Source organism: Carettochelys insculpta, chromosome 1 (assembly GCF_033958435.1).
Source record: "Carettochelys insculpta isolate YL-2023 chromosome 1, ASM3395843v1, whole genome shotgun sequence".
Classification (NCBI taxonomy): Eukaryota; Metazoa; Chordata; order Testudines; family Carettochelyidae; genus Carettochelys; species Carettochelys insculpta.
Genome location: NC_134137.1, coordinates 374339314 through 374364772, shown reverse-complemented (window position 1 = coordinate 374364772; position 25459 = coordinate 374339314). Strand labels below are relative to the sequence as shown.

Here is a 25459-nt window from a genome sequence, read left to right as displayed (position 1 = left end):
GGTATGGTAGACGTATATCTGGGTGGTTACCATTACCGTGCTCCTTCTCCTGACTTATACAGCACTCTTCCCATCCCATGACCAGGAAATGTTTACCATTTTCAGATTGTACAGAAGTCAAGTGCATGGGTGCATGCATCCCCACACCATCTAGAGTTTCCTAGAGTAAATATTGGTATACTGATTGTAATTCTGGCATTAAGGGAGTAGATTTTTCTGTCTTTCTTAGAATTTCCAAAATGCCCATCACTGTTGTCTCAAAATACTATTATTCTGTATATAATAAAAGTGTTTTAATAGTTAAAGCAAACTGTTCCTGTAGTATCATGATTGAAAATGTAAACACTTGCAAATTAAGATGCCAAAACTCATTCCCATAGCAACTGTGTGATTAATTGTAACCTTTGTGCATTTATATAATATATTGCAGTGGCATACTTCATATTTAATTTTTTTTAAAGGAATACTGTTTCGGGAGAACAGAATCTTGGCACGAATTGGAAAAAATATGTATTGAGTCTAAATCTGCCTTTCAAAGTCAACAGGAGTTTCAGACTGTGCATGTAGTAACAAGCTATACAAGTTCTTTTATCTTTCTCTAAATCACATTACTTCTGACATTTCGAAGACTCTAGGTCAAGGTTATTTCCTGCAAAGTATTTACTAATTGTTTGTCCTGTCCATTTTCAAATGTCCCAAGTAATGGGGTTTCTATGATGTTCCTTGGGAGGTTGTTCTTCTAATAGGGTCCTACTGTTCAGAAATTTCTCCTGACCCTCAGGACTAATTTTAAGCCCCTGTGCAAAAAAGTACCTAAGCACACTTTAAGCACATAAGTAGTCCTTGCCTTTTATCTTAACATGGTAAATACATTGGTGAATTGCTGGGGATGGTTTCTGTTTATGTTGCAGCTCATAGTTTATGCTGAAGTAGAAACCTGCCAGACAGTAGTATTTTACAAGCTGAGAATGGCCAACAAAAGGAAATATCAAATGGTCAATAGAACCGTCTGCCAGTAGTTTGTCAAACTTAACTTTTTTTACCAGTGTACAAAGTTTGCTTTAACATAGTGGAAATAATTGATGATTTAACACTGCCTTCAAGTGGCATCTCAGTGTTCTCTGTCTTCTTTGATAAATTTCATAGGTCAAAATGTTTGTAGTAGATTTTATTTTTCCTTGAAAGAAGGGGGAAATTATGAAGTTTGCATATTCAGTTTGCCAGTACTGAATTTAGTCTGCTGTAATATACCATACATATTTGGTTTTAGATTTGGCTTATTACTATAGAAATTAGCATGAATAACTGATTGATAATAATGTAAGTGGTTGGTTCATTTGACAGCATGCAAAATGAGTTGTTTTCAAGGTCACAGTGTGGAAGTCATTAGTACAGTATTTCCTCATTTATCTTATATTCTGAATCATAATGGAAAAGAAATTAATCCAGTCTACTTTCACCATTTTAATTATAGCTTATTGTTTGAACAGTTCTGCTTTCATTTCCCTCTATCAAAAAAGTCTCAATATGTAGTCAAGTGTAAATCAAGCTGTACAGTACTCAGTCTTCAGGTGGTGATTTTTTTCCCCCATGTTGTAATCAACTGGATTGTAGGTGGGTGGGAGTTTGATTATGTACCATTTAGAAATATCCATTATAGATTTTGGTTAGACGGCAGTAATATTGCCAAAATGTTTTTAAAAATAGTTCGATTTGTGTTTCAGATTTTTCATAATCCACTCATAACGTGTTGAATGTGGGAAGATTATCTTGAATAATTTATTATAATGGAAATGAACTCTTAGGCTGAAAATAACCATGCAGAACATCTTTTTAGTGTATGTACCCTCTTGTCACTCTTCCCATTGTTTTCTTATCATTATTTAGTACTTTGAGCAGAAACCTACAGGTGATTCTAGGAAATGATTGGTAGTAAATGCTCCATTCTGACAACTGCACACTAAAGCAGTGATCAGTATGTTGTTTGGTGGTGTCATCTACAGTAACCTTTCTGCCTGTTACTCAGGCCACAATGCGAGTATCTTTTTCAACTCAGACCTCTGAGTAGAAAACATGAAGACACTGTCTAAACCTTGTTAAACGTTCACATAAAGACGCTGTCTAAACCTTGTTAAACGTACATAAGATACAACTTTTCCTGTCCATCGTCATGGCTAAAACTCTCATCCTGGTTTTCATCATATTATTGCTTGATAATTGCAACATCCTATTCGCTGGCCTGGACAATGGTATCTTGCCTTGCTCATGTGTGCACAGAATGTTGAGGCAAAGATGCTTTTTTCCAAGCCAGTCAGTTGACCATATCACTCCATTCACTGCATCACCTCACGTGCTCCCGCTTTCCCTTTGCACCAAATGTAGATTCACATGTTCTTAGTCCAGAAGGGACCATAGTGATCTATTCTGTCTCCTGTGTAACACAGACAAGTGGATTTCCTTGAATTAGTTCTTGTTTGAACTAGAAGATATCTTTTAGAAAAAAATCCAATTTGATTATGAAATTGTCATTGATAAAGAATCCACCACAATCCTTTGTAAACTGTATTAAACACTAATAAAACAACATGCATCTGATGAAACAGATCTTTGGCCACAAAAGCTTATGCGCCCATAAGTCTGTTAGTTTATAAGTTGCCACAGGACTTACTGTTGTTTTTGCAGTTATAGACAAACATGGCTACCCCTCTGATACTAATCACTAATTGCTCACTGTTTAAAAATACACGTCATTTCCAGTCTCAATTTCACTAGCTTCAGCTTTTAGCAGTTTTATCATGTTGTACCTTTTGTGTGCCAAATTGAAATGTTTATCATCAGATAGCCCAATTAGCTGTGTAGGTTCTTGGAGACTGATCAAGTCGCCCCTTACCCTCCTCTTTGACTATGTCTTTCCTAGAAATGCCACAATAGCACAACTTAAATGTGACAGGTATGCCAATGCAGTGTTTCTAGTGAAGAAATTGTGAAAGGTTAATATAATCTCCCATTGCTGTAGTAGTTAATCCAGCTCCTTGAGAAGCAGTTGTAGGTCTGTTGACCTGTCCACACCAAGGGTTAGATCCACTTAATTGTATCACTCAGGAGTGAGAATTTTTCACGCACCCCAAGTGACATAGCTGGATTCTCCTAACTTTTTACAGTAGGCCTTTGTTAAGCTTACTGGACTGAGCTCCTTACATCTGTCACTGTAAGGCATGTTTTCCCATCATTTAATCATTCTTACAGCTCTTCTGTCAACCCTCACCAATGTATCAATGTTCTTACTGAATTGTAGACACCAGAACTGGACAGTATTCTAATAGCAGTAGCACCAGGGCCAAATACAAAGGTATATACAGTATAATCTCCCCACTCAGACCTGACATTCCCCTCTTTATGCATCCAAGGAATTTGTTAGCTTGTTGGCCGTATCATATTGGGAGCTCATATTTAGCTCATATTTACCTACCATGACTCAAATCGTTTTCACAGTCCCTGCTGCCCAAGATAGATTGCTCAGTCTAAGTATGGCCTAAATTCTTTATTGCTAGAGTTTACGTTTGGCCGTATTTAAAACAAATGTGAACAAATTGCCAAGTGATCCAGATAACGCTGTATCAATGTCCTATCCTCTTGATTATGTATCTCACTCACAATCTTTGTGTCATCTGTGATTTTTTTCCAGGTTGTTGGTGAAAATATTAAGTAGCAGAAGGAGAAAAGCTGGTCCCTATGGGACCCTGCTAGAAATATATCTGCTCTGTGATGATTCCCCATCTTTCATACCTAGTCAGATGCCTTACAGAAGTCTGTTAGATCAGTGCTCTTATCTTTGTCAACCAAAATTTGTAATCTAATCAGAAAAAGATTTCCAATATGACAAGAACTATTTTCCATAAATCCATGTTGATTAGCATTAATTATTTTAACTTCTTCCAGTTTTTTAATGGAGTCCCTTATCAGCCCCCATGTCATATCAGATTGATAGATCTATAGGTAAATGTTTTCACTCATTTTAAATATTGGCATATTAACTTCCCCCCCCCCCCAGATTTTTGGAATTACCCCAGTGGTTCAAGAGTTGGTGGAAAAATTAACAGTAATTGTTCTTCAATGTTAATTGTTCTTGTCTGACTCTTTTAAAAATCTTGTCTGCAAGTTGTCTGTATCTGCTGATTTAAAAAAAACATCTAACTTCTGTATCTGCTGTTTAACTTTTGGAATAGAACATGACATGATCATCATATGGTCTGACTACATCATATTGTTTCCCAAATACATAAAAGAAGTACTTATTGAGCACATCTGCCCTTTTTGTATTATTATGCATAGTTCTACCATTTCCAGATAGTACAGGATCAATTCCATTCTTAGGATTTTTTTGTTCACACTCTACATAAGGATAAGAAGAACTCTGCTGGTGATAGACTTCACCTTTTGTCCTTTAGAAATTTTCTACAAATGCCAGCTTCTGATTTATATTCATTACTATTAATTTCACCTTTCTTTCATTTGTTTTATATTGTTCTTATTTTTATAACTTCCTTCGTTACCCCTCTAAGCCAGTTTTTTAATCATGGTGGCCTTCTTTATTGTGGCATTTTGGGATCTAGTAAAAATTCCTTGAACAGTTCCCAGCTGTCATTCAGATTTTTCTATTGAAATTTTCTCTTTTTCTCTCTCAACTAATTTGACTTATGGTATTGTCAGCTTTTGTGAAACTAGTCTTTTAAAGCACTGTGTGTACGCGCACACACACAAGCGCGCACACAAAACTAGTTTGAGATTCATTCTGCTTGAACAACCTGTAGATCATACCACCACTAATTTTTTCTTCTGTGATCAGTTCCTCTGATCTGTCAAGGTAAAGTTATAACTAGGGCCCTATGAAAATCGCAGGTTTGCGGATTGCACGGAAATCATGAAACTAAACCCAATACTGTTGTTTTTCCAGTGGTGGGTAGACAGAAGTGGAGATACTGAGTTCTGCCTCTGAGCTGTTGGAAAAAATCATTGTATTGGGCTGCATCAGTTGCTTACAGTGGAGCTAGCTTTCTGTCTTGCAGACAGGGAGATCGAAGTCGAGGTAACAGTGCATGGTGGTCTAGAATCCCAGCCTGGCCCACCCTGCTGTGACACACAACAAGCCTGGAGAAAATACTACAGTGCCGGCTGGTAAGATACTGAAACCAGTGTCCGTCACTTGGAGCACGTGTCTGAGGAAGGCCAAACCCACTGGCCAGGAAACAGGAGTGACAGGGATGGAGACTGGAGCTGAATATGAAGTAAGACAGACCTGGTCACTGTCCTAGATCAGGGTGGGTCAGATGGTGAGATTGTTCAGTGAGAGCTCTCCCAGCCTGCAGCCCTCCCCATCCGCTTCTGAAGGGGTACCAGACCCACAAGCAGCCACTGCCTTAGCATTTAGATGAAAGCTGGGATCCCTGCTTCTTCTTCCTCGATGTTCGAAAAATCAGAGCGTTTTCAGAGGTAGGGCTGGACATGAGGAAGCACTGAGCACTCTGCATCTTACATGAAATTCTAACACCTGTGATGCTGCTGTGACATTTTAAAATAATTATATTTCATAGTAAAACTTCAACTTGAACAGGGCCTCACATGTCATATAAAACTCTTCCCACCTGTCTTTACTTTCAAGGCCCTTTGTGGCCTATCCACACCATCCCAATCATCTCTCATTCACTATTGAGATATCTTTTCCTGCCTTCTTTTGGCCCATGATCCATCAGTACTAGCCCCTTCCTGAATTTTCAAACAAAAGCACCATTTTGCTTTATTCTGTTTTGCACCTCATGCTTCCTGTCAGTGTCTGCAAAGCTACCTCATTATCCACCTTCAAAACTTGTTTACATGATGCCAAAAACATGAAATAAAAAATAAAATAAAACCTTGACAATAGTTAATCCTGTGGTGTGTGGAGACCAAGTGTCTCATTGTTTCCTTGACTCCCCCATCTATCAATAGCCATCTCTTGTCTCTTGCCTTATACTTAGATTATAAACTCTTTGAGGCAGGAACCATCTTTTTGTTGTGTTTGTACAGTACTGAGCACAGTGGGATCCTGGTGCTTGATGTGGACTCCTAGGTACTGCAATAATACAAATAATAATAATGATAGTATGTTGGGGAGATGCCAGTATTTGAATGAGTAATACACTGGGGCTGTGGTCACCTCTGTCTATTAAGATCCAGTGGCATTTTTTGTATGAATGGTGTTCAATCAAGTTGTCTGAGCAATAATCCAGTTTTGTTAATAACATTCATTTCTGTTTAACCTCCATGTGGTTTCAACTGGAAACTCACTTGCTAATGAGTGTCTGTCTGTTCTCTCTGCATACACACAGACAAATGCATGCCTTATTGTCTAAGGCTAAAGAATAAGTCCGTGACCTGAGAAATCTGTGTATCCTGTATGTTTCAAAATGTGTTAGTGCTTTTATATGTGATCTCTTACACTCTTCTGACAAATGTATGGTTCCTGATCCTATGGTATTATACCAGTTACCTGCACAGTTGGAAACTCATCAGCAATTCGAATTCTTCCATTCAGGAGGCCCATTTTCTTACAAAACTATACCGCGTACCATGCTTGCGTCAGATTTCCTCTTGGATTCACAGTTTGTTTGAACATTCTAAGGGGGTTCCTCTTGTGGTGCCCCTGGGAATATAATGAGCCACGTTCTTTGAGAAAGACTAGATAGCTAGGAGAGTCACTTTCATTAAATATGTTCTTCGTCCCTTAGCATAGCATGTGAATTTTAAAACCTTTTCTGTGTTCTCATTTATTATTTTTACCAGCTTCCATTACGTTTGCTTGATTGAAAAGGTGGGTGAATGGTGTCATCTAAAGTTTATATGAGTACACAGAAGCATCCTCTTAACATGTGAGGTGCTTAAAGGACAGCCAAGAAAGCAAAAGCAGATAAGAAATAATACAGTAATAAGCTCACAAACAAGTTTTTGCAGTTGTTCCATGTAATGTACTATCTAGATCAGACTGTACCTTATTCTGATTTATGCCACAAAACCTAGCAATTTTCTATTTTTAAATCTCTTGGATGTGTTATTTCCTTAAAGTGATCATCCAATCAAATCTATTTGAGGGAGGGAAAGATTTATCAAACTATCCAGCTCACCCCCTAACCAGGCAAGAGGCTGTTCTTTACATTATATTTTTTCTGGTCTCATTGTGAATGTTCTAAGTGACGAAAATTTCCTGATACTCATATTAAACTTACCTTTTCTTTCTCTAACACCTTTGTTTCTTATTGTATCTCCTTGGTCACCTCTCAACTTCCTATCCTTTCTTAGTGCCTTTACACCCTATTAATACATTAAATCACGAGTGGCTAAGAATCAGAAAACTCTTTTTCTGAATGGGGTGATCTAACAAAGGCAGGAGAGATTTATCAACAGTAAATCAGGATGTATAGTATATTGTGGTCTCAAGCCACAGTGGTGAACACTGTACAAAAAACAAAAGCAAAATAACAAACAAAAAAAAACCCTCCCTGAAATACAGATATTAATTGCTTATCAGTCAAACCTTCCATCCCTTAACCATTTCTATAACACCTTAGAAGAACTTCCCTTTATAGGTAAAGATTTATTTTCCTTTCCAAGGAGTTATCTTGCCATTTGTTTTCTGTGATGCCCATCTAATGGCAGTCTTGTGTACCATAAGGAGAGAGCGCCTTCCTCTGCAGCAGGGATTCTCAAACTGTGGATCAGGACCCCAAAGTGGGTCACAGTCCCATTTTAATGGCATTGTCAGGGCTGGCATTAGAGTTCCTGGGGACAAAGTTGAAGCCCAAGTTCCGCCACCCGGAGCTGAAACCCAAGTCAAAGCCCAAGTTCCACTGCCCAGAGCTTAAACCAAAGCCTGAGGCCTTCAGCCATAGGTGATGGGGCTTAAGTTACAGACTGTTTCCCTACCCCACGCACCTGAGGCTGAAGCCCTTAGGCTTTTGCTTTGACTCTCTCTTCTGCCCCACCCCCTCTTTTCCGGGGGTCGTGTAGTATTTTAGTTGTCAGGAGAGTGGCATGGGTTAATGAAGTTTGAGAACCTCTGTTCTACACAGGTAGTAACTGTGTGGCAGACTCCCATTATGCACACTGGAAGCATCTTAGAATCTCTTTCCAAATGGGAGGTAATACAGTTTGTGTTTTTTGGCTACCTAATGTTAGATAGACATTTAGACTTTTCCCAAAAGTGAAAACCATGCATTAGGATGGCCTAACAACCATAGCAGATCAATACAGAGCCAGTGTTCTTCCCTAGCAGACTAATCCAAGAAAATCAACATACTGTACTCAAGAAATTGTACGTGTTTCATTCAGCTCCTGTATATACCAGGTTCAAAGGCCTAAGGAGCTTGATAGTTGGATAAAGCTGCTTTTTAAAACATTATGAAAACAAGTGATTAACAGACAGAAAATCAAAGGCCCTGGGGTGCTGTAACACTGATAGCAGCACAAAGCTGTATCTTGACATATTTCAAATTAAAAAAAGCTATGTGTGGGCTTTGAATTGTTTCTAATAAATGACTTAAAAAACAAAATTGTATTGAAATAATATGTACACAAGTTTACATAATGAAAATATAAAGAGCCATCTCCTTCCTTCCCCCAAGCTCCAAATGTACAGTAGGGTCTCAACATTCGCAAGGATTCCGTGTTAATCCTTATGAATGTTGAATTTCACAAATACCATACAGTACTGTATGGCAGCCACTCCCACCTGGAGCCTGCTGGCCGGGGCGCCTGCCTGGAGCCCACAGAAAGTGGTGGCTACCAGAGCTCCCTGCCTGGCACCCCAAGTGGAGCAGCGGCCACTGGCATTCTCCACCCCTGGGCCCGGGAAAAGTGGTAGCTGCCGGTGCTCCATGGCCCAGAGCCCTGGGGAAGCAGCAGCTTGCAGCCACTTGAAAATACTTGAACACTTAGGTTTGGGAATGTTGAGACCCTACTGTATATGGTACAAAGTACATGACAGACTTTTAAAGTCACTTGTGAATTAAGGCAGGGTTAGATTGTGTATGCATGCATGTCTGTATATTTTGTTAACTGATTCTGTTATATTGGGTTATCAATCCAGAGCAGTCTTTTAGTCAGGTAAAATGAGCATTGGTTTTGGCCTTGGGATCTGTGAATCTTGTTAGAAACAAAATCATCAGACCGGTGAGTCATAAGTCTACAAAAAGCATATGCAGTGCTTCTTGCGTTTTATGTGATATTGATACAGCTGAAGACCTTGCTGTAATCAGTCAGTGTATAACATTTTATAGTCATGCATTTTGATGTACAGCAGTCTCTAAAATGCTTGCTAGTATCAGCAGCGAAGGGATTAAGGGAAAATCCTCATCCATAAGAATCCACACAAGTCTGCCCACTGAGATCATAAAGAGTGTAAGCACCTGAGACTGAATTTAAATTTGTTATGGTGTTTCATAGAGATGTAAGGAACTGAACGAAGAGTGTAAGAGGAATGTTTTATATGGGCATATACTGTAAAATCAAGGCGATTTAACATTTCTTTTTGGTTGTACATCCTAAGAGGCAGCCAAGAATCAAATGTCCCTAAGGAACAGTATTTTTCATTGCAGTTTACTTTCATACTCGAGTACAATGTAGAGCTGCCTGGGCCAATCAGCAAATTAGGAACAAAATATTCATCTGAGGATGCTCTGGTACTCAGTTTTTATTTTTGGTTCAATAAATTAAAAAAAAATTGGATCGTGGAATGTATGTTTGAGCCACCAGTTTCATGTTCCTTGAAGGACTAATTGGAAGATGTAATATGTATGCCATATATACACATGAAATGAATATTAGTCGTGAGAGTAGAAGAATATTTGAAGTTGTGTTTATTTATAGGGGAAAATGGTGCTTTTAAAAGTATTTCTTTGGCCTTTGTGATGTAGTGATGGATGCCATAGAATAAACTTTTTTTTTATTTCCAGTTAACATCCAGAGACAGCTCTTAGTCTAATAATAACGTACCATTTTTCATCTTGAAAGCACCTTACAAATATCCTTAGTTTTGAGGTAGGCATATGTTCTGTCTCCTTTTTACAGATGGTAAAATAGTAACAGTTCGATTTGCCCAGGTTTACAGAGGGTGTCTGTGTCTGAGCTGTGCTTAGAGATCAGGAATTATTTGTTAATTCAGCAGTGTTATAGAGGTGAATAGCGCTTCATGGACAGATGTAAGATGATAAGGTATGTGCCCAAAAGTCTCATTTTAAAGAACTGAGATGTATTCAGTTCCCACAGCTTCTGGTGAAAACAGTGGCCGCATTAATTTAGTGAGAGACTGATGCAAGTGTCATGAATCCCCAACAGTGAAGAAAAGACAAAATACTTACTTAAATCACAAACATGCCTGGAAGCTGAGCTGAGACCTGGGGACCTTCAGGTCCAGGAATAACAGGATATCAGTTGAGTAAAAGGTTGTTATCCTCATCTGATGGCAGTAGTGAGTTCCTTATATCCTCTGTGGGCCAGGTCCAAGAAGATGACATTCCTTGCCGGTCCTACACGCACAGTCAGCACACAACAAGCAGTGGTATTAAGATGTCATAGGGATATGCATTAGTGAGACTTAACTTTGGTACTTTCTTTAATCTTTTCCAGTTGTAGGTGAAACAATTAGTAGCTTTGGGGGCTTTTAATTAGAAACCTGAAGTAACTTGGGTATTAGTGTCTGTAGAAACGAGAACCAAATACTGATCTAGAACATATAACTGGTCTCTGGTCCTAATACTTTGTAGCTCAATTTATAAGCACCCTCTTGTGCTGGTATTTTGCTATTTAGGTAAACAGCACAATATAATTTAGGAGCAACCTTTCCTTTCTAATTCTACAAAATTTTGCTTTTTGTGTATTATTTTGTTTACTTTTATCAAAGTGGCTGCACAATGGCATCATGTAATGCTTCTCTGAAGGCAACTTTAAAATGTTCTGTTCTTCTTTCCCCAGGCGATACGAGTCTCATCCAATCTGTGCTGATCTTCAGAGCAAAATTCTCCAATGTTATCAGCAAAATTCACATGAGACCCTCAGCTGCTCTGTGTTGGCTAGCCAATACCTTCATTGTGTCAATCATGCCAAACAGGTGAGAAGAGGAATGCAACTCCTATAAGATAGACAATATTACAGGATTCTTTTGTTAATCCTTCTCACTTGCCAATGCAGGATTGTCCCTGACAGTATGTTTTCATGTGCTTTTTAGAGTCCAGTTTTAAATTACCCAAGCAAAAGTGATTCCCTAACATCCCTTCAGAGTCTGTTCTGCCATGTAATAGACATTGCAGTTAGCAAATGTTTCCTTGTATATCTGCGATTTTAGCTGCAAGATAAATGAATTAATGAGTGGTATTAATGAGTTAACATAAAATTCCAAACCCTAACATCACCCTAATGAACCAGGCAGGTTTTGATTTTTTATGTACGACCAACTAACAGAATGTGGCACTGCAGACTTCCTGTTCTATCCTTTTATAACCTAATTCGCTAGCATTATAATTTTACCATAGTGTAAACTAATGTTCTCTACAAGTTTGATTATCCACTTAAGTCAGAATTATTTTTGAATGGATAGTTGCAAAATAACAGCATAAACCAGTGCAAAATATTAAAAGATTTATTTAACCCCTTTAAACTACAGATGTGTTCAACCCCTTTAATACTTCTTTAAAAATCCAGCAACTTAACAATATTCTTTGCATCTGGCTTTTAAATACACAATGTAGTTTTAAGAGCGAACTGGATTGTTTGCCATGGATTATTTTCTCAAAGGTCTTCGATGTATAAATATCATAATAGTGTGGCAGCTGGGTATTTTATTTTATGAAAGCGTGGCTCTTTATGTACACTAACAAGAAGCCCAACCTGCAGCTATACTGGTAACTGAAGCCCTATGGTACAGCTAGCTGACTCATCACACTTACTTTAGGTACCATACCAGAGTAGCATAGGCGAAGGAGGCTAGAAATGAGCAAATACATGTTTAAATTAGAGAGAGGCTGTTCTGTTGTCCACGACTGAAGGAGATGATGTTTGCCTGTGAGGATCTGAGCTATGGCAGTTTTTACATTTTCACTGAAGCTTCCCAGTTCAATTTGTGGTCATTAATTTCATATTGTGAATGAGTAGTTCCAAACTGGCATGATCTGCTGTAGCATAAAGTTTGGATAAAGACTTGAAATGGAAAGGACCAGATAGGTCACCTTTTCTAATTCTCCTGGGAGTGCAAAGTGATTCCCTCTGGTATGTTCTGTTGCCTTTCTTCCTATCTAATCAGGAATGCATTAAGCAGTTGTGCTCCCACACTTACCTTGATATTCCCACTGCTAATGAAATTTTTCATGATGCCCAGCCTATCTTTTCCTCGCCAAACCTAATGCTATTTATTAATTATTTTGGGGCAGGTTATGACCGACCCCTGCTCAGGCACATTAAGGTGTCAAGAAATGTAAGCAGTTTTGGACCAGCAGGCAGGCATTGACCAGAACTATGTTCCTTATCCTCTCTTTAGCACAAATAGTGCTATTGCATGTTTTCCATAAGGGGCACTCATCTGCCCAGACAGGTTTGCTTTTTCTTCAGTTTTCTGGATTATGGTTCATTCGCTGTGTCTCTTAGGAGATAATTGCTTGTATTTCTGTAAATTCTTTAGATAAATTCCCTTTACCCTTTAGGATGCATATTAACCAAACCTGCTAATCTGTGTATATTTAATTTTTCACATTTTCACTTACTAGCATAAGATACCTTTCTGCTTTTTGAAATCTGAACTGAGTGGTTTCAAGCATGTTGTTATGGATGTTTATAGCTATGCATGTTAATAGATCTTTTAGTGAATGGTCAATCAATAGTTATAGATTGCTTATAACCATCTATAATATCGTCAGCTGATGTGCATATAATCAGCTATAACACCTACTGTTCATATTTTTAACATCTCTAAATCATTTGTAAGGCTATTGTAAGCTAATATAAACAGTGAACAATGCTTCCCTTAATTACAGAACTGTTCATAGTGATGAATTCATTTATGTTTGGTTGATGCTCATATGCTTTGAAATGGCCTAGAGATAGGTATCCATTTTTTGCTGAACCTCTTGAATACTTACAAATATTTCCTGCACAAAATCTTGGATTTTTTTCAAGCCCTTTTTTCATTTTCATTCTTACAGTCTTTAGAAATGGTGATCCGTACAAGTTTGCTACCTAAGATATCTGACATTGGGAAGCTTTCTATAATGGAGATATTTGCAGCCAGAAACAACAATTGTCATAATAATAATCAGTTCTCATCCTTTGTGTGTTACAGCTGTAAATGTAATTATTATTTAGCTTGCTTGTTACTGAAATTGTGCAGTTACTACAAAATAATGTTATTTTAATGTACAGCGAACATTAACAAATGAAGATATGTGCTCAGAAGTGGATTCAGGAATGAAAAAGTTAACTGGTGTGGGTTACAAGAAGCAAAACAAAGGGGAAAAAACTAGCTAAGGGGACTAGAAAAAGACATTAAAACTCAAATAAATTAACTAATTTGATTTCCAGATGGGGAGGCTGGGCACTTGTGCTCAGGCAGAGGATTCTCGGTGCTTTTCATAAATTGAATTTATTGACTCCTCTCTCTTGCCTATCATTTCACGCTCTCTTCTATATGCTCTTTGTTTCCCTCCCTGTCTGTAATCATATGTCTGTCTCATCTTTTCTCCCCTTCTCAGAAAATTTGAGAGCTGCTAACACTGAGGAATTTGACATCCTTTGCTTTAATCTTTACCTGAAGTCCTAGGAAGCTAGTCTGATAAGTAGAAGTGAACTTTAACTATTTTCATGCTATTATAATAGTGAGGGAGAAGGCAAAGCTTATTACCATCCTTAGACACTATGGCGGGCTGCTCATCAGTATTTCTAAAATAATCATTCATTATTGCGGTAATACCAGTGGTAAGAACAATGGGAGTACTAATCTTAGTCTGTCCACATTTTTATCACCCTCTTATGAAGCAGGTATAGACAGAGCTGCCGACAGGGGAGCAAAGTGGTGGGAGGAGGGGACCAGCACCATGGTCTGGGTAGAGTTGAGGGCTGAATGCCCTGTGCTCTGCTTTTTCTGCCCTTGGCCATGCCCCCTCCAGGGCAAAGATCCAGGCCCGCCCCCCCCCCCCCCGCACCTTGCCTTGGGGCCCATGGCAAAAGAACAGCCATACTAGGTCAGACCATAGATCCATCAAGCCCAGTGTCCTGTCTTCCAACAGTGGCCAGTGCCAGGTGCCCCAGAGGGAATGAACAGAGCAGGTAATCATTAAGTAATCAATTCCCTGTTGCCCATTTTCAGCCTCTTGCAAACAGAGGCTAGGGACCCCATCTATGCCCATTCTGGCTAGTAGCCATTGATGGAACTATCTCCCATGAATTTGTCTAGTTCTTTTTTAAACTCTAGGTCTTCCCAACATTCTCTGGCAAGAAATTCCACAGGTTAACTGTGCGTTGTGTGATAAAATATTTCCTATTGTTTGTTTTAAACCTGCTGCCTATTAATTTCATTTGGTGACCCCCAGTTCTTGTGTTGTGAGAAGGAGTAAATAACAATTCCTTATTTATTTTTTCCACACCAGTCATAATTTTATATACCTCTTTCGTATCCCCTCTTAATCGTCTTTTTTTCCAAGCTAAAAAGTCCTGGTCTTATTAATCTCGCCTCATATGGCAGACATTCCATACCCTTAATCATTTTTGTTGCCCTTTTCTGAACCTTTTCCAATTCCAGTGTATATTTTTTGAGATGGGGCGACCACATCTGTACACAGTATTCCAGATGTGGACATACCATGGATAAAGGTACTATGACATTTTCTGTTTTATTATCTATTCCTTTCTTAATGATCAGCAACATTTTGTTAGCTTTGTTGACTGCCGCCGCACACTGAGTGGCTGTCTTCAGGGAACAGTCCACAATACCTCCAATATTTCTTTCTTGAGTGGTAACAGCTTAGTCAGACCCCATCATTTTGTATGTATAGTTGGCATTATGTTTTCCAAAGCGCATTACTTTGCATTTATCAACATTGAATTTCATCTGCCATTTTGTTACCCAGTCATTTTGTTAAGATCATTTTGTAGCTCTTCAGAGTCTGCTTGGGATTTAACTGTTTGGAGTAGTTTTGTGTCATCTGCAAATCTTGCCATCTCACTGTTTATCCCTTTTTGCAAATCATTTAGAAACATGTTTAATAGGACTGATCCCAGTACAGACCGCTAGGGGACACTGCTATTTACCTCTCTCCATTCTGAAAACTGACCATTTATTCCTACTCTTTGTTTCTGATCTTTTAACCAGTTACCAATCCCAGAGATGATCTTCCCTCTTATCCATCACAGTTAATTTTGTTTAACAGCCTTTGGTGAGGGACCTTGTCAAAGGCTTTCTGAAAATCTAAGTATACTATATCCACAGGATCCCCCTTGTCCACATGCTCATTGACTCGGTCAAAAAATTCTAATAGATTGGTGAGGCACGACTTCCCTTTACAAAAGCCATTTTGACTCTTCCCCAACAAATTATGTTCCTCAACGTGTCTGACAATTCTGTTCTTTACTACAGTTTCAACCAGTTTGCCTGGTACTGAAGTCAGACTGACTGGCCTGTGGTTGCTAGGATCACCTTTGGAGCCCTTTTTAAAGATTGGCATCCCATTAGCTATCTTCCCGTCATCTGGAACAGAAGCCGATTTAAATGACAAGTTACAAACTACAGTTAGTAGTTCTGCAGTTTCACTTTTGAGTTCCTTCAGAACTCTTGGATGAATACCATCTGGTCCTGGTGACTTATTCGTCGTCATCAATAACCATGGGCTCAGCGCCCGTTGGTGTCTGATGCCTCTCTCACTATTTCCTTCCATCTTTCCCTATCCAGTGCAGAGTGGCTTAGTTTCTATGGACTAGCTCCGCACAAATCTACTACCTCATCTATCCATTCTCTGTCGGGTCTGCCTCTCTTATTCAAATCGTCCATTATGCAGAATACAAAGGTTTTGATTTTTCGTTCGTCGTTCATTCTGCAAATATGTCCAAATAGTTGTAGCTTCCATTTTATAACCTCCTGCAGCAGGTTCTCTTTCAGCTGTATCTTCCTATATAATTCCTCATTGGTGACCTTCTGCATCCATCCTATTCTCATAATCTTCCTGTAACAACTCCTTTTGAATGCCAATATTCTTCCTTTTGAATCTTTCGTTATCACCGTGTCTCACATCCGTGCAACATGCTGCTGAATACACACGTTTTCAAGATGCCCAGCTTTGTTCCTAAGCTAATTGCTTTGCTTTTCCAGATCTTATCCATTGCCTTCAAACTCACTCTTGCTTTTGCTATTCTCGTCGCTATTTCCTTCTTACAGTCCAGATCGTACGTTATGTTGCTCCCCAGATATGTGAACTTCTCTAAATTTTCTAGTTCAATACCATCCACACTGATCTTCCTTCCTATTTCCTTATCTCCAAATACCATCATTTTTGTTTTATCGATGTTCATAATGAGTCCGTACCACTTCCCTTCTTCGTTTAACATCTGCACCGTTTTCGCTAGCTTCTCCTCATCTTCCTCAATAATAACTATATTATTGATGAACCTCAAGTTGTTAATTCTTTTCCCGTGCACAGATGTCCCTTCCAGCTCTTCCTTGATCTTGTCCATTGCTCTCTCCAGATGTGCGATGAAGATACTTGACTATATTGGATCTCCTTGTCTCGTACTTCTACTTGTTTTAAACCAGCTTCCCAACTCCCCGCATGTTCTCACCGCTGCTTCCGCATTATCATTGATGTCTTTCAACAACCGTATTAGTCTGCTATCCATTCCGTATGACTCCAACACCGCCCAAGTCACTTTCTGATCTATACTGTCAAATGCCTTTTGAAAATCGAGGAAGCAAGTGAATACGTTTTTGTTCTTTCGTTGAGCTTTCTCCGCTGTCAGTCTTAGTGCCAGTATCTGCTGTATAGTAGTTCTATCTTTTCGGAACCCTTCTTGCTCGTCTGCTATATGTTCTTCTATCGGCGATCTTAATCTCTCCGTCAGGATCATCATCAGCACCTTTCCTAGATGACTCGTTAGGGCAATCATTCTGTAGTTCTTGCACTCCAGTGTACTTCCTTTCTTGGGTATTGTCACTAGCACAGATCTTGTCCGTTCCTTAGGTGCCTTCCTTTCTTTCCATGCTATATTACATAGTCGGTGTATTTCCTGTATCATGCTTTCTCCGCCATATTTGATCATCTCTCCCATGATCTTATCATTTCCAGGGCTCTTGTTGTTGTTCAGTCATTTCACTGCTTTTTCTACTTCCTCCTTTGAAATATCGGTCTCGCTCTCGATGCTCGGGGGAGATATCTCTTTCAATTCTTCAATCAGTCTCTCTGAGACACTCGTGTCCAACTGTGCTTTGTATAGATCAGTGCAATATCTCGTCCATTGCTGCACAATCTTCTCCCTGTTCATGAGCACCTCTTCGTTCTCATCTTTGATCGCCATCTGCTTCGGTTGCCATTTCCTATTAATATTCCTAATTGTCTTATACACCTCCCTGGTCTTACGTTCACCGTAATACCTCTCAATATCTTTACATTGCTTCTCTAACCATTTCTCCTTATCCTTTCTGGCTGCTTTCCTTACCTCATTGCATTTCATCCTATATTGCTGTTCTGCCATCTCAGAAACATCTCTTCTGATCTTCAACGCTCTTTTCTCTTGAACCAACTTCAGTGTTTTCTGGGTAATCCACTTCTTATTGATCTTTTCTTCTTCTGGAACAGTCTGCTCAATTGCCTCTTCTACAGCGATGGCTGTCCCTGCGACTCTCATATCTAGGTCTTTCTCTGTGGTGATATTCTTAATCTTCTCTTCAAGTGCTGTTCTGTATGCATTCCCTGTTTCTTTCTCACATAGCCTCGCCACATCTCTTCTTTTCTTAAACTGTGCCTTACATTTTCTTTTGAGTTTTATCTTGATGTTTGCAATCACTAGACTGGTCTGAGTCCGTAGCTGCTCCTTGGAAAGTTCGGCACTGATGTTTATCCATCTTCTTCTTATCAAAATAATATCTATCATGTTCTTGGAGTTCCCATAATTCGATTGCCATGTCCACTTCCTACAGTCCTTTTGTTGGAATCTTGTGTTGCAAATCACCATCTTGTGCTCTGTAGCAAACTCTAACAGTTTCTCACCTCGTTCATTTCTTTCTCCATATCCAAACCTTCCCATGACTCTCTCTCCCAACCCTCATTATCTGTTCCAACCTTCGCATTCCAATCTCCTCCAATGATCAACACATCTTTCTTCGGTACCTCCTCCACCGTTTTTGTCAAGTGTTTATAAAATAGCTCAATCTTTTCCATACTGTCTGACGTGGGTGCATATACCTGAATGACTGAGATGTTGAACGGTTTTGCTTCAAATTGCGCGACCATCATTCTTGCACTCACTGGTTTGTATCCTAATAATGCTCTTCTAGCTGTTTTGCTAAGAAGGAATCCAACTCCTGCTTCATGCTTCATTTTGTTTCCTGACCAAATGACTTTGCAACCACATATCTCTCCTGATCCCATCCAACACATCTCTGCCAGTCCAAGCATATCACATCGATATCTCTCCATTTCCTTCTGAAGCAGCTCTAATTTTCCCGTTGCCCACAGTGTTCAGATGTTCCATGTTCCAATGGATAGCATATGTGATAGGTGTAATTTTCTTGTGATAGCCAGCTTATCGACCCAACCCCCATCGCTCGATTGGTATCGCAGACCTTGTTTATCCGGGCAACGTCCGAGCCAGCATTTTTTAACATTTGGTTGGGCTGGCATCAGATTTTATTCGTATTGTTGTTTGACGGTCAGCGCATTCGACACACATCTGACCAACCCTCCTCCTTCATCCAGGTTTGGGACTGGCATGAAGCTCTCAGTGGCTTCATGGCAGAGTTGGTGACTTACTGCTGTTTAGTTTAACAATTTGTTCCAGAACCCCTTCTAAAGAAACCTCAATTTGAGACAGTTCACCAGATTTGTTACCTGAAAAGAATTGCTCAGGTTTGGGAATGTCCCTGACATCCTCAGCTGTGAAGACTGATGCAAAGAAATCATTTACTTTTCCTGCAATGGTCTTATCATCCTTGACTGCTTCTTTAGCATCTCGATCATCCAGTGGCCCTAATGGTTGTTCAGCAGGCTTCGAGCTTCTGATGTACTTAAAAATTTTTTTGCTCTTACTTTTTGACTCTCTGGCTAGCTGTGCTTCAAATTCTTTTTGGCCTTCCTAATTATGTTTTTATGCTTCACTTGGCAGTTTATGTTCCTTTCTCTTTTCCTCACTAGGATTTAACTTGCATTTTTTAAAGGATGCCTTTTTGTCTCTTCCTACCTCTTTTATGTTATTGTTTAACCAAGTTGGCACTTATTTGGTTCTCTTACTATGTTTCCTTAATCGGGGTATATATTAAAGTTGAGCCTCTGTTATGGTGTCTTTAAAATGTTTCCATGCAGCTTGCAGAGATTTCACTTTAGGTACTGTACTTCTTAATTTCAGTTTAACTAACTTCCTCATTTTTGTGTAATCCCCCTTTCTCAAATTAAATACTACAGTCTTGGGCCACTGTAGTAATTTTCCCAGCTACAGGAATGTTAAATTTAATTATATTATGGTCACTGTTACCAAGGGTTCCAAAAGTATTCACTTCTTGGACCAGATCCTGTGTTCCGCTTAGGACTAAATCAGGAATCGCCTCTCCCTCTTGTGGGTTCCAGGACTCGCTGCTCCAAGAAGCAGTCATTTAAAGTGTCAAGAAACTTTACCTCAGCTTCCCGTCCTGAGGTGACGTGTATCCAGTCTATATGGAGATTGTTGAAATCCCCCATTATTATTGACTTTATTTTGATAGTCTCCCTAATTTCCCTGAGCCATTGCACAGTCACTATCACCATCCTGGTCAGGTAGTTGGTAATATAATCCTACCATTATATTCTTATTATTCAAGCATGGGATTACTCCAAGGGTCACATAATCACTCCTCTTTCACCTGGAGGACTCCCTCACTGAACTCCCCTGTTAGCTGCTCCTGTTCACTAGCTCCTCTGGTCACTTAGGGCCAGGCTTTATACAGCCCTGTCCTGCCTGAGTAGCCCTGTCCCCTTGTTAAGGGCTGCTAGGCTCAGCACACGGTCAGTACATGTTCCTCCAAACAAACAAACAAGACCACATGGCGTCTTTCAGGCACGAAGGCAGCAAGCACACCCAAAGGTTACATAATTGCTCCTTCTTCACTGTTTCTGTTGCTGCCACTGCATATAGATGAGACTGGTAAAAACTCCTGAATTCTGTCTACACTAGAGACACAACCGTTGTTACCTGTGAGTCCTAATTGTGTAGTTGTAAACTCATCCGTACTACACCCTGACACTCACTGTGGAGCACAGATTTGAAGTACAACTGTGCAGTTGTAGCTGTGCTCAGCATGGATGGCAGTTTCTACGGCGCTTAGTCTGTGTTTGAGAATACTTTGAGACCAGGGGTCAAGCCTTAGCCTAGCCTCCACTGCAAATGCAGCAGTGCCAGAAGTTGTGGTTACAAAACATTGTCTTCCAGCCTAATTACAGTATGGACCTCACTCATGCTCCATAGCCATAGTAAAGACATATTTGACTAAATTCTGCAGTTAGGGCTGTCAAGCAATTAGAAAAATTAATTGTGTCACACGATTAAAAAAAATTAATCTTGTGATTAATCACAGGGCAGCCGGGGTCCCTGCAGCTGTGGTTTTGCCATCAGGGTTCTGTGCCCCAGTCAGGTACTATGGCTGCAGGGCTGCCCCAGCCTGAGGTCCCACAGCTGTGGGGTTGGCCCCAACTAGAGTCCCGGAGAGGTCCCCAGCCTCTGCCCCACCTCCAGCCATAGAGGCCCCCTTGCTCCCAGCTGGCCCCTGGCTCCACTGGCCTCTTGAAGGCAGGCAAAAGCCCTGGCCAGGCTGCTGGGTCTAGCCCTGGCTGGGTAGCTGGGGAACTAGCACCAGCCCCATCCAGGCTGCTGGCATTGATCCCCAATGGGGAGTTAGGCTGCCAGCCCCAGCCACAACTGCAGAGCTGCCTCTGGCCCCATCTCCATTAAGGCTGTCAGCTGAAGTTAAAAATCTGTGATTAACGCACATACATTTTTTTAACTTGTTAATTCTGCCATGCGGTAATCACAAGCGTTAAACACATGTTAAGTGACAGCCCTAGCTGCAGTGCATCTGATCTCTTTGGGATTACAGAAGCACTTGAGATTGTCCTGCAAAATCTGAGGCATCTCTGGGAGTGGAGTGAAAACCGGCTAAAGGACTTCAATGACAGGTAGCAATAAAAGGCAGTTTATTAAGTGGCAGGGGCACGTTGTGGGGGGCGCCTACCTCAGGTTATGTGGTTTGGACCATTCTTTGACATTTTCATTAAAGACTTGGAGGAGAGTAAAGAAATGGCAAATTAGGGAAATTAGCATGTGGTATTAAAATGAGTCTGTTGTGACCAATAAAGAATTTACAGAAATTAGAAACTTAAGCAGCAGGTAACAGAAATGCTGCTTACTTCTGGGGAGAAAAATCCAAATGTGAGTGCTCTGGCAGGAGGGAGGGGAACTGAGCAAGTAGTAATGCTGGAAGAGGGGCAACAGTAGACTTTATATCAGACATGGGGCTGCCATCACCCAGCAGGCTGGTGATAGTCCCACCGTTCACAATGGTGTGGCAAACCTCTGACATTGCACTGAGTGCTAGGTATGTTGCCAGAAGGTTACTTCCTAACCAGAGACTGTTAAGAGCAACAAAAATGAGCATTGAGGGATCTGAGGCGAGCAGCCCTCCAAGGGAGATAGTGGAACCCTCATTGCTTTGTAATATTTGGCACAAAATGGGCTACGTAAAATGAATAGGAATCGCCTTGCCCTGGCTGGGAGAAGGGCTAAAAGATCAAGTAACTTGCATTCTGTAACTTCAGTGATGATACTTTATGCTGGTAGCGTAGAGACTTGACAAAGCACAGTGCGCAGCCAGTGAAAGGAGAGCTGGGCAGCATAAATGACATAGACTGAGCAGTAAATTAGAAATCAGGCTGGAACCTCTTTCACAAAAATAACCGATCAGTCGAGTTGATTTCAACAAAGGAGACAATCCACAGTTTTCAGCCTCTGAGGTTTTGTTCATAGTTTACAGGGGCTGCTGCCGTTTATTGCTGAGCAACAGAAAGTATCCCCGCCCGGCCTACCCCACCTTTTCTTTGCTGTAGAATACATCCATCTCTATGGTGAGGAAATACCACAGAGAGAAATCTGTGGATGGGCAAATATGCACAATTTCTTTCCTCGCCTTCCAAGATTTAAAAGTTTGAGCAGGATCATAAGCAAAAGAAACAATTTTTAAATTGTGTCTTGCAGAGTTTTTCCCAGATCCTTTGAGATTTTTCCTATGTTAATTCATGCAGTGTTAAATTTATGCAATGTTAATATTCAGACCAACAGCAGTTACGTGCAAGTTTTCATACAACCACCACAGTGGAGCCTTTGGGCTAAAATAGCGTTCGTCAGTTCTGCAAAAACCTCTTAGTGGATGCTGGAGAGATTTAGATTATAAATTTTGTTAAATAATAAAAGTTTTGCTTTGATTTATTTCTAATGAGGAATGTGACTCTGACCTGTCTTACTTTCTCCTCATTTGTTTAATCTCGGTCGATCAGTCTTTGTGATCTTTGGCAGTTTTTTGTTTCACGTGTATGCTTGTGGTGCAGTGATCTGCCTGTGAACTGCTCCTTCCTAGGCGCAGTCTTTTCCTTACACCCAAACTGCTCTTTGCACCTTATCTTCTAAGTTTTGATAAATGTGTCTTGTGCGTATGGCTAAATTGCAAGCAACAGCCTGCAGCTTTTCCCTGTATTTTCCTACACACATACATGCTTTTAGCACCACCATTTATTAATCTCCATTCTCTCTTGTTCTGCAAATTCCCAAGACCTAAATCCCAACTCACTGCAGATGAGATGGAAATTCAGCCTTGTCCCCCTGTAAACTACTAAAATAATTGCCAGCTAACGGTAGGCTGGCTTTCCCTCCCTAGTAGCAGACCATGTCACTTTCCAAAGCCTGCATTTGGGGCTCAGGCTTCAGTTAAGCGTATCCGTTCCAAGTCTGTCCCCACTTACCATTGTTACCTTTCTTGTACACCAAGCACTAAGAGCAACAGCTTCCTTCTGGTTAACCTTTAAGCCCTCCAGCACGTTTTTGTCATTCTGGCGAATCTGATACCAACTCACTTTTTAGTATGTTCTTTACCGAGCCAGGTCCTGATCCTCTCTTACCTCTTGGAGCATGTAGACATTTTTGTTTCCCCCAACCTTTTCTCTCCCAGTCCATAGCAATAGGAAATCCTCAGCTAGCCCAGTAGTGTAACCACCCAGGTCTCTATATCCCTGATGGAGCCTGTTGCCTGGGGCAGCACTCTCCCTTTTGGTGACTGGATATGCTGGTGGAGCTTAACAGTTCTGTGCTGTAGAGCTGGAAGGAACATCAGTTCAGCTTATGAACTTCTGATAGTGGAGTATTTGGGGCAGCTGTGCATTATGGCACTTTGTGCTGTTAGGTTTGTCTGGCCTGGCGGTACGTGTAAAGTGAGCAGAGGTGCACATGGTCAGTGTGGTCTGTTTAAAGCTAGCGAGTCTGTTTTCGTCTGGACTCACAGACCCCAGGAAGTTAGGGAGTAGGGGGATTGGTTTAAGTTATATGTTTAAAATGTTATGAAAGATGGTATCCCAAAACACCCTAGGAATAGGAATTGCCTAGTGACCTTGAGAGTGGGCTTTTCCTTCTTGTAAGGGCAGATTTTTTTAAAAGAAGCCTAAAATGGCTAACAGCCACAGGTGATACTGTTAGGAAAGGCAAAAGGACTTCTTCCTCCAGCTTTTCAGTGTTGTGGTGTCCTGCTTGCTGAGTCTGCAGTATTGATGCATTCTGTTTCTGAGCTTCTTGCGGCTGTTGCACGGGTGCTGACATTTTTGCTGTACAGTGCTGTCCCTTGAATTCAGGTTGCCTGCAAACAGCCGATAGTGTATATGGTGGTTGCTGATGTTGAAGAGGACTTTCAATATAGCTTTACATGTTGAAATCTGCTCTTTTCCCCCTGTTCTCAGCAGAGCATGCTTGGCAGAGGAGGGTAAGATGACTTCCAAATCGAGCACAAAGCCATCAACTCTAATTCCAGCAGCAGAGCATTTTTTCCCAAGAACGAGCTGACAGCCCATCTACAGGGCAGACCAATAAAGAGCAAAACTGGAAGAGCCATTTCAAGAGCAGCAGCCGTCAGAGTTCAATCAGTGGGGCCATCTGAAAAGCTGAGACCTGTATCTTATTACATCAGAAACGATCCAGCCGAGGATGCTATGCAGTCGTAGGAAAACTCACTTACTGGTGATTGGAAAAAGGTAAAGAAAAAATACCTTCCCCTGACCTTAGAGGAGGGAAAACTGTTTCCAAACGCTGCTATTTCACTATAGAATGTGCTCAGTAACGCCACACTGCCAAATCCCGGGGTATATAATGCTTAGTGTCCCAGGGCAGGGCAGTCTGCGAACTGGCCAATTGCTGCTCCACATGATTCAGCCTGTGCTGAGTAATGGCTGCGGAGAACTTTTCCTTTTTCAATGTAATTGAAGAAATGTTTGCTTAACTTATTACAAAGATGATGAAACCAAAAAGTCCCCCCTTTGTTCCCCACACCCTCTGCTGCAATAATGTTAACACTCCGATACTGAAGGAGTGCAAGGTGTAAAATGGCCTTTAATTATGTTCGATCAGTAACCTGCTATTCTGTTACGCTATTAGCTGTCATCAAGTACTGAAATTGCCTCTCTCTGTATCAACAATAAATATATTTTGTGAACAGAATTGATGTTTCAGTCTCATCCACTTCTTTCCGCTGTTTGTAGTCTGCTGACATTCCCAGTGCAGTTCGTATCAGCTGCAGCTGGTATTGCTCTCACTCCTGTAGTACAAAGTTGTGCGTTCCATGCCTACACCAGAACTGGGTGCTAATGACACCCTTAGGTAATAACATTCACCCGGGGATTATGGAGCACATTGCACAGGTGGTAGTTATACCCGTTTTACAATTTGTGTATTGTGGCACATGGATTTGTCTAGTAACCCAGCAAGCCAGTGTCATGAATAAATTGCTTCAAATATTAGACTACACTTTCGTCTGCTGCTGATGCCGCAGTTCTGCCCTGCAAGAGAGAGACCCTTCTCCAGACAAAACTTTAAGCCTGGCCGTGGAGGTTGGTAAATGGTTCCTTACTAAGATTAGGGGATTATCCCTATGTTCCAGCCAGTGCTGCACACGTGACAGTTTATC

The 25459-nt window shown here is 40.6% G+C and overlaps 1 protein-coding gene across 2 annotated transcripts in view; it reads left to right on the top strand.

Annotated features, from left to right (window-relative positions):
- The window catches only part of CHCHD3 (coiled-coil-helix-coiled-coil-helix domain containing 3), a 302128-nt gene extending 277141 nt beyond the window's left edge, over nucleotides 1–24987 (top strand). Inside the window, exons 7-8 of one of the 2 annotated variants that reach the window (XM_074975750.1) lie at nucleotides 11002–11137; nucleotides 24243–24987. In XM_074975750.1, the coding sequence (XP_074831851.1) occupies nucleotides 11002–11137; nucleotides 24243–24266 (160 nt within the window). In that variant the 3' untranslated portion in view covers nucleotides 24267–24987. Of the gene's footprint in view, nucleotides 1–11001; nucleotides 11138–24239 lie in introns of both variants that reach the window. The other variant, XM_074975741.1, reaches the window with a different exon arrangement.
- Nucleotides 24988–25459: the final 472 nt, after the last annotated feature.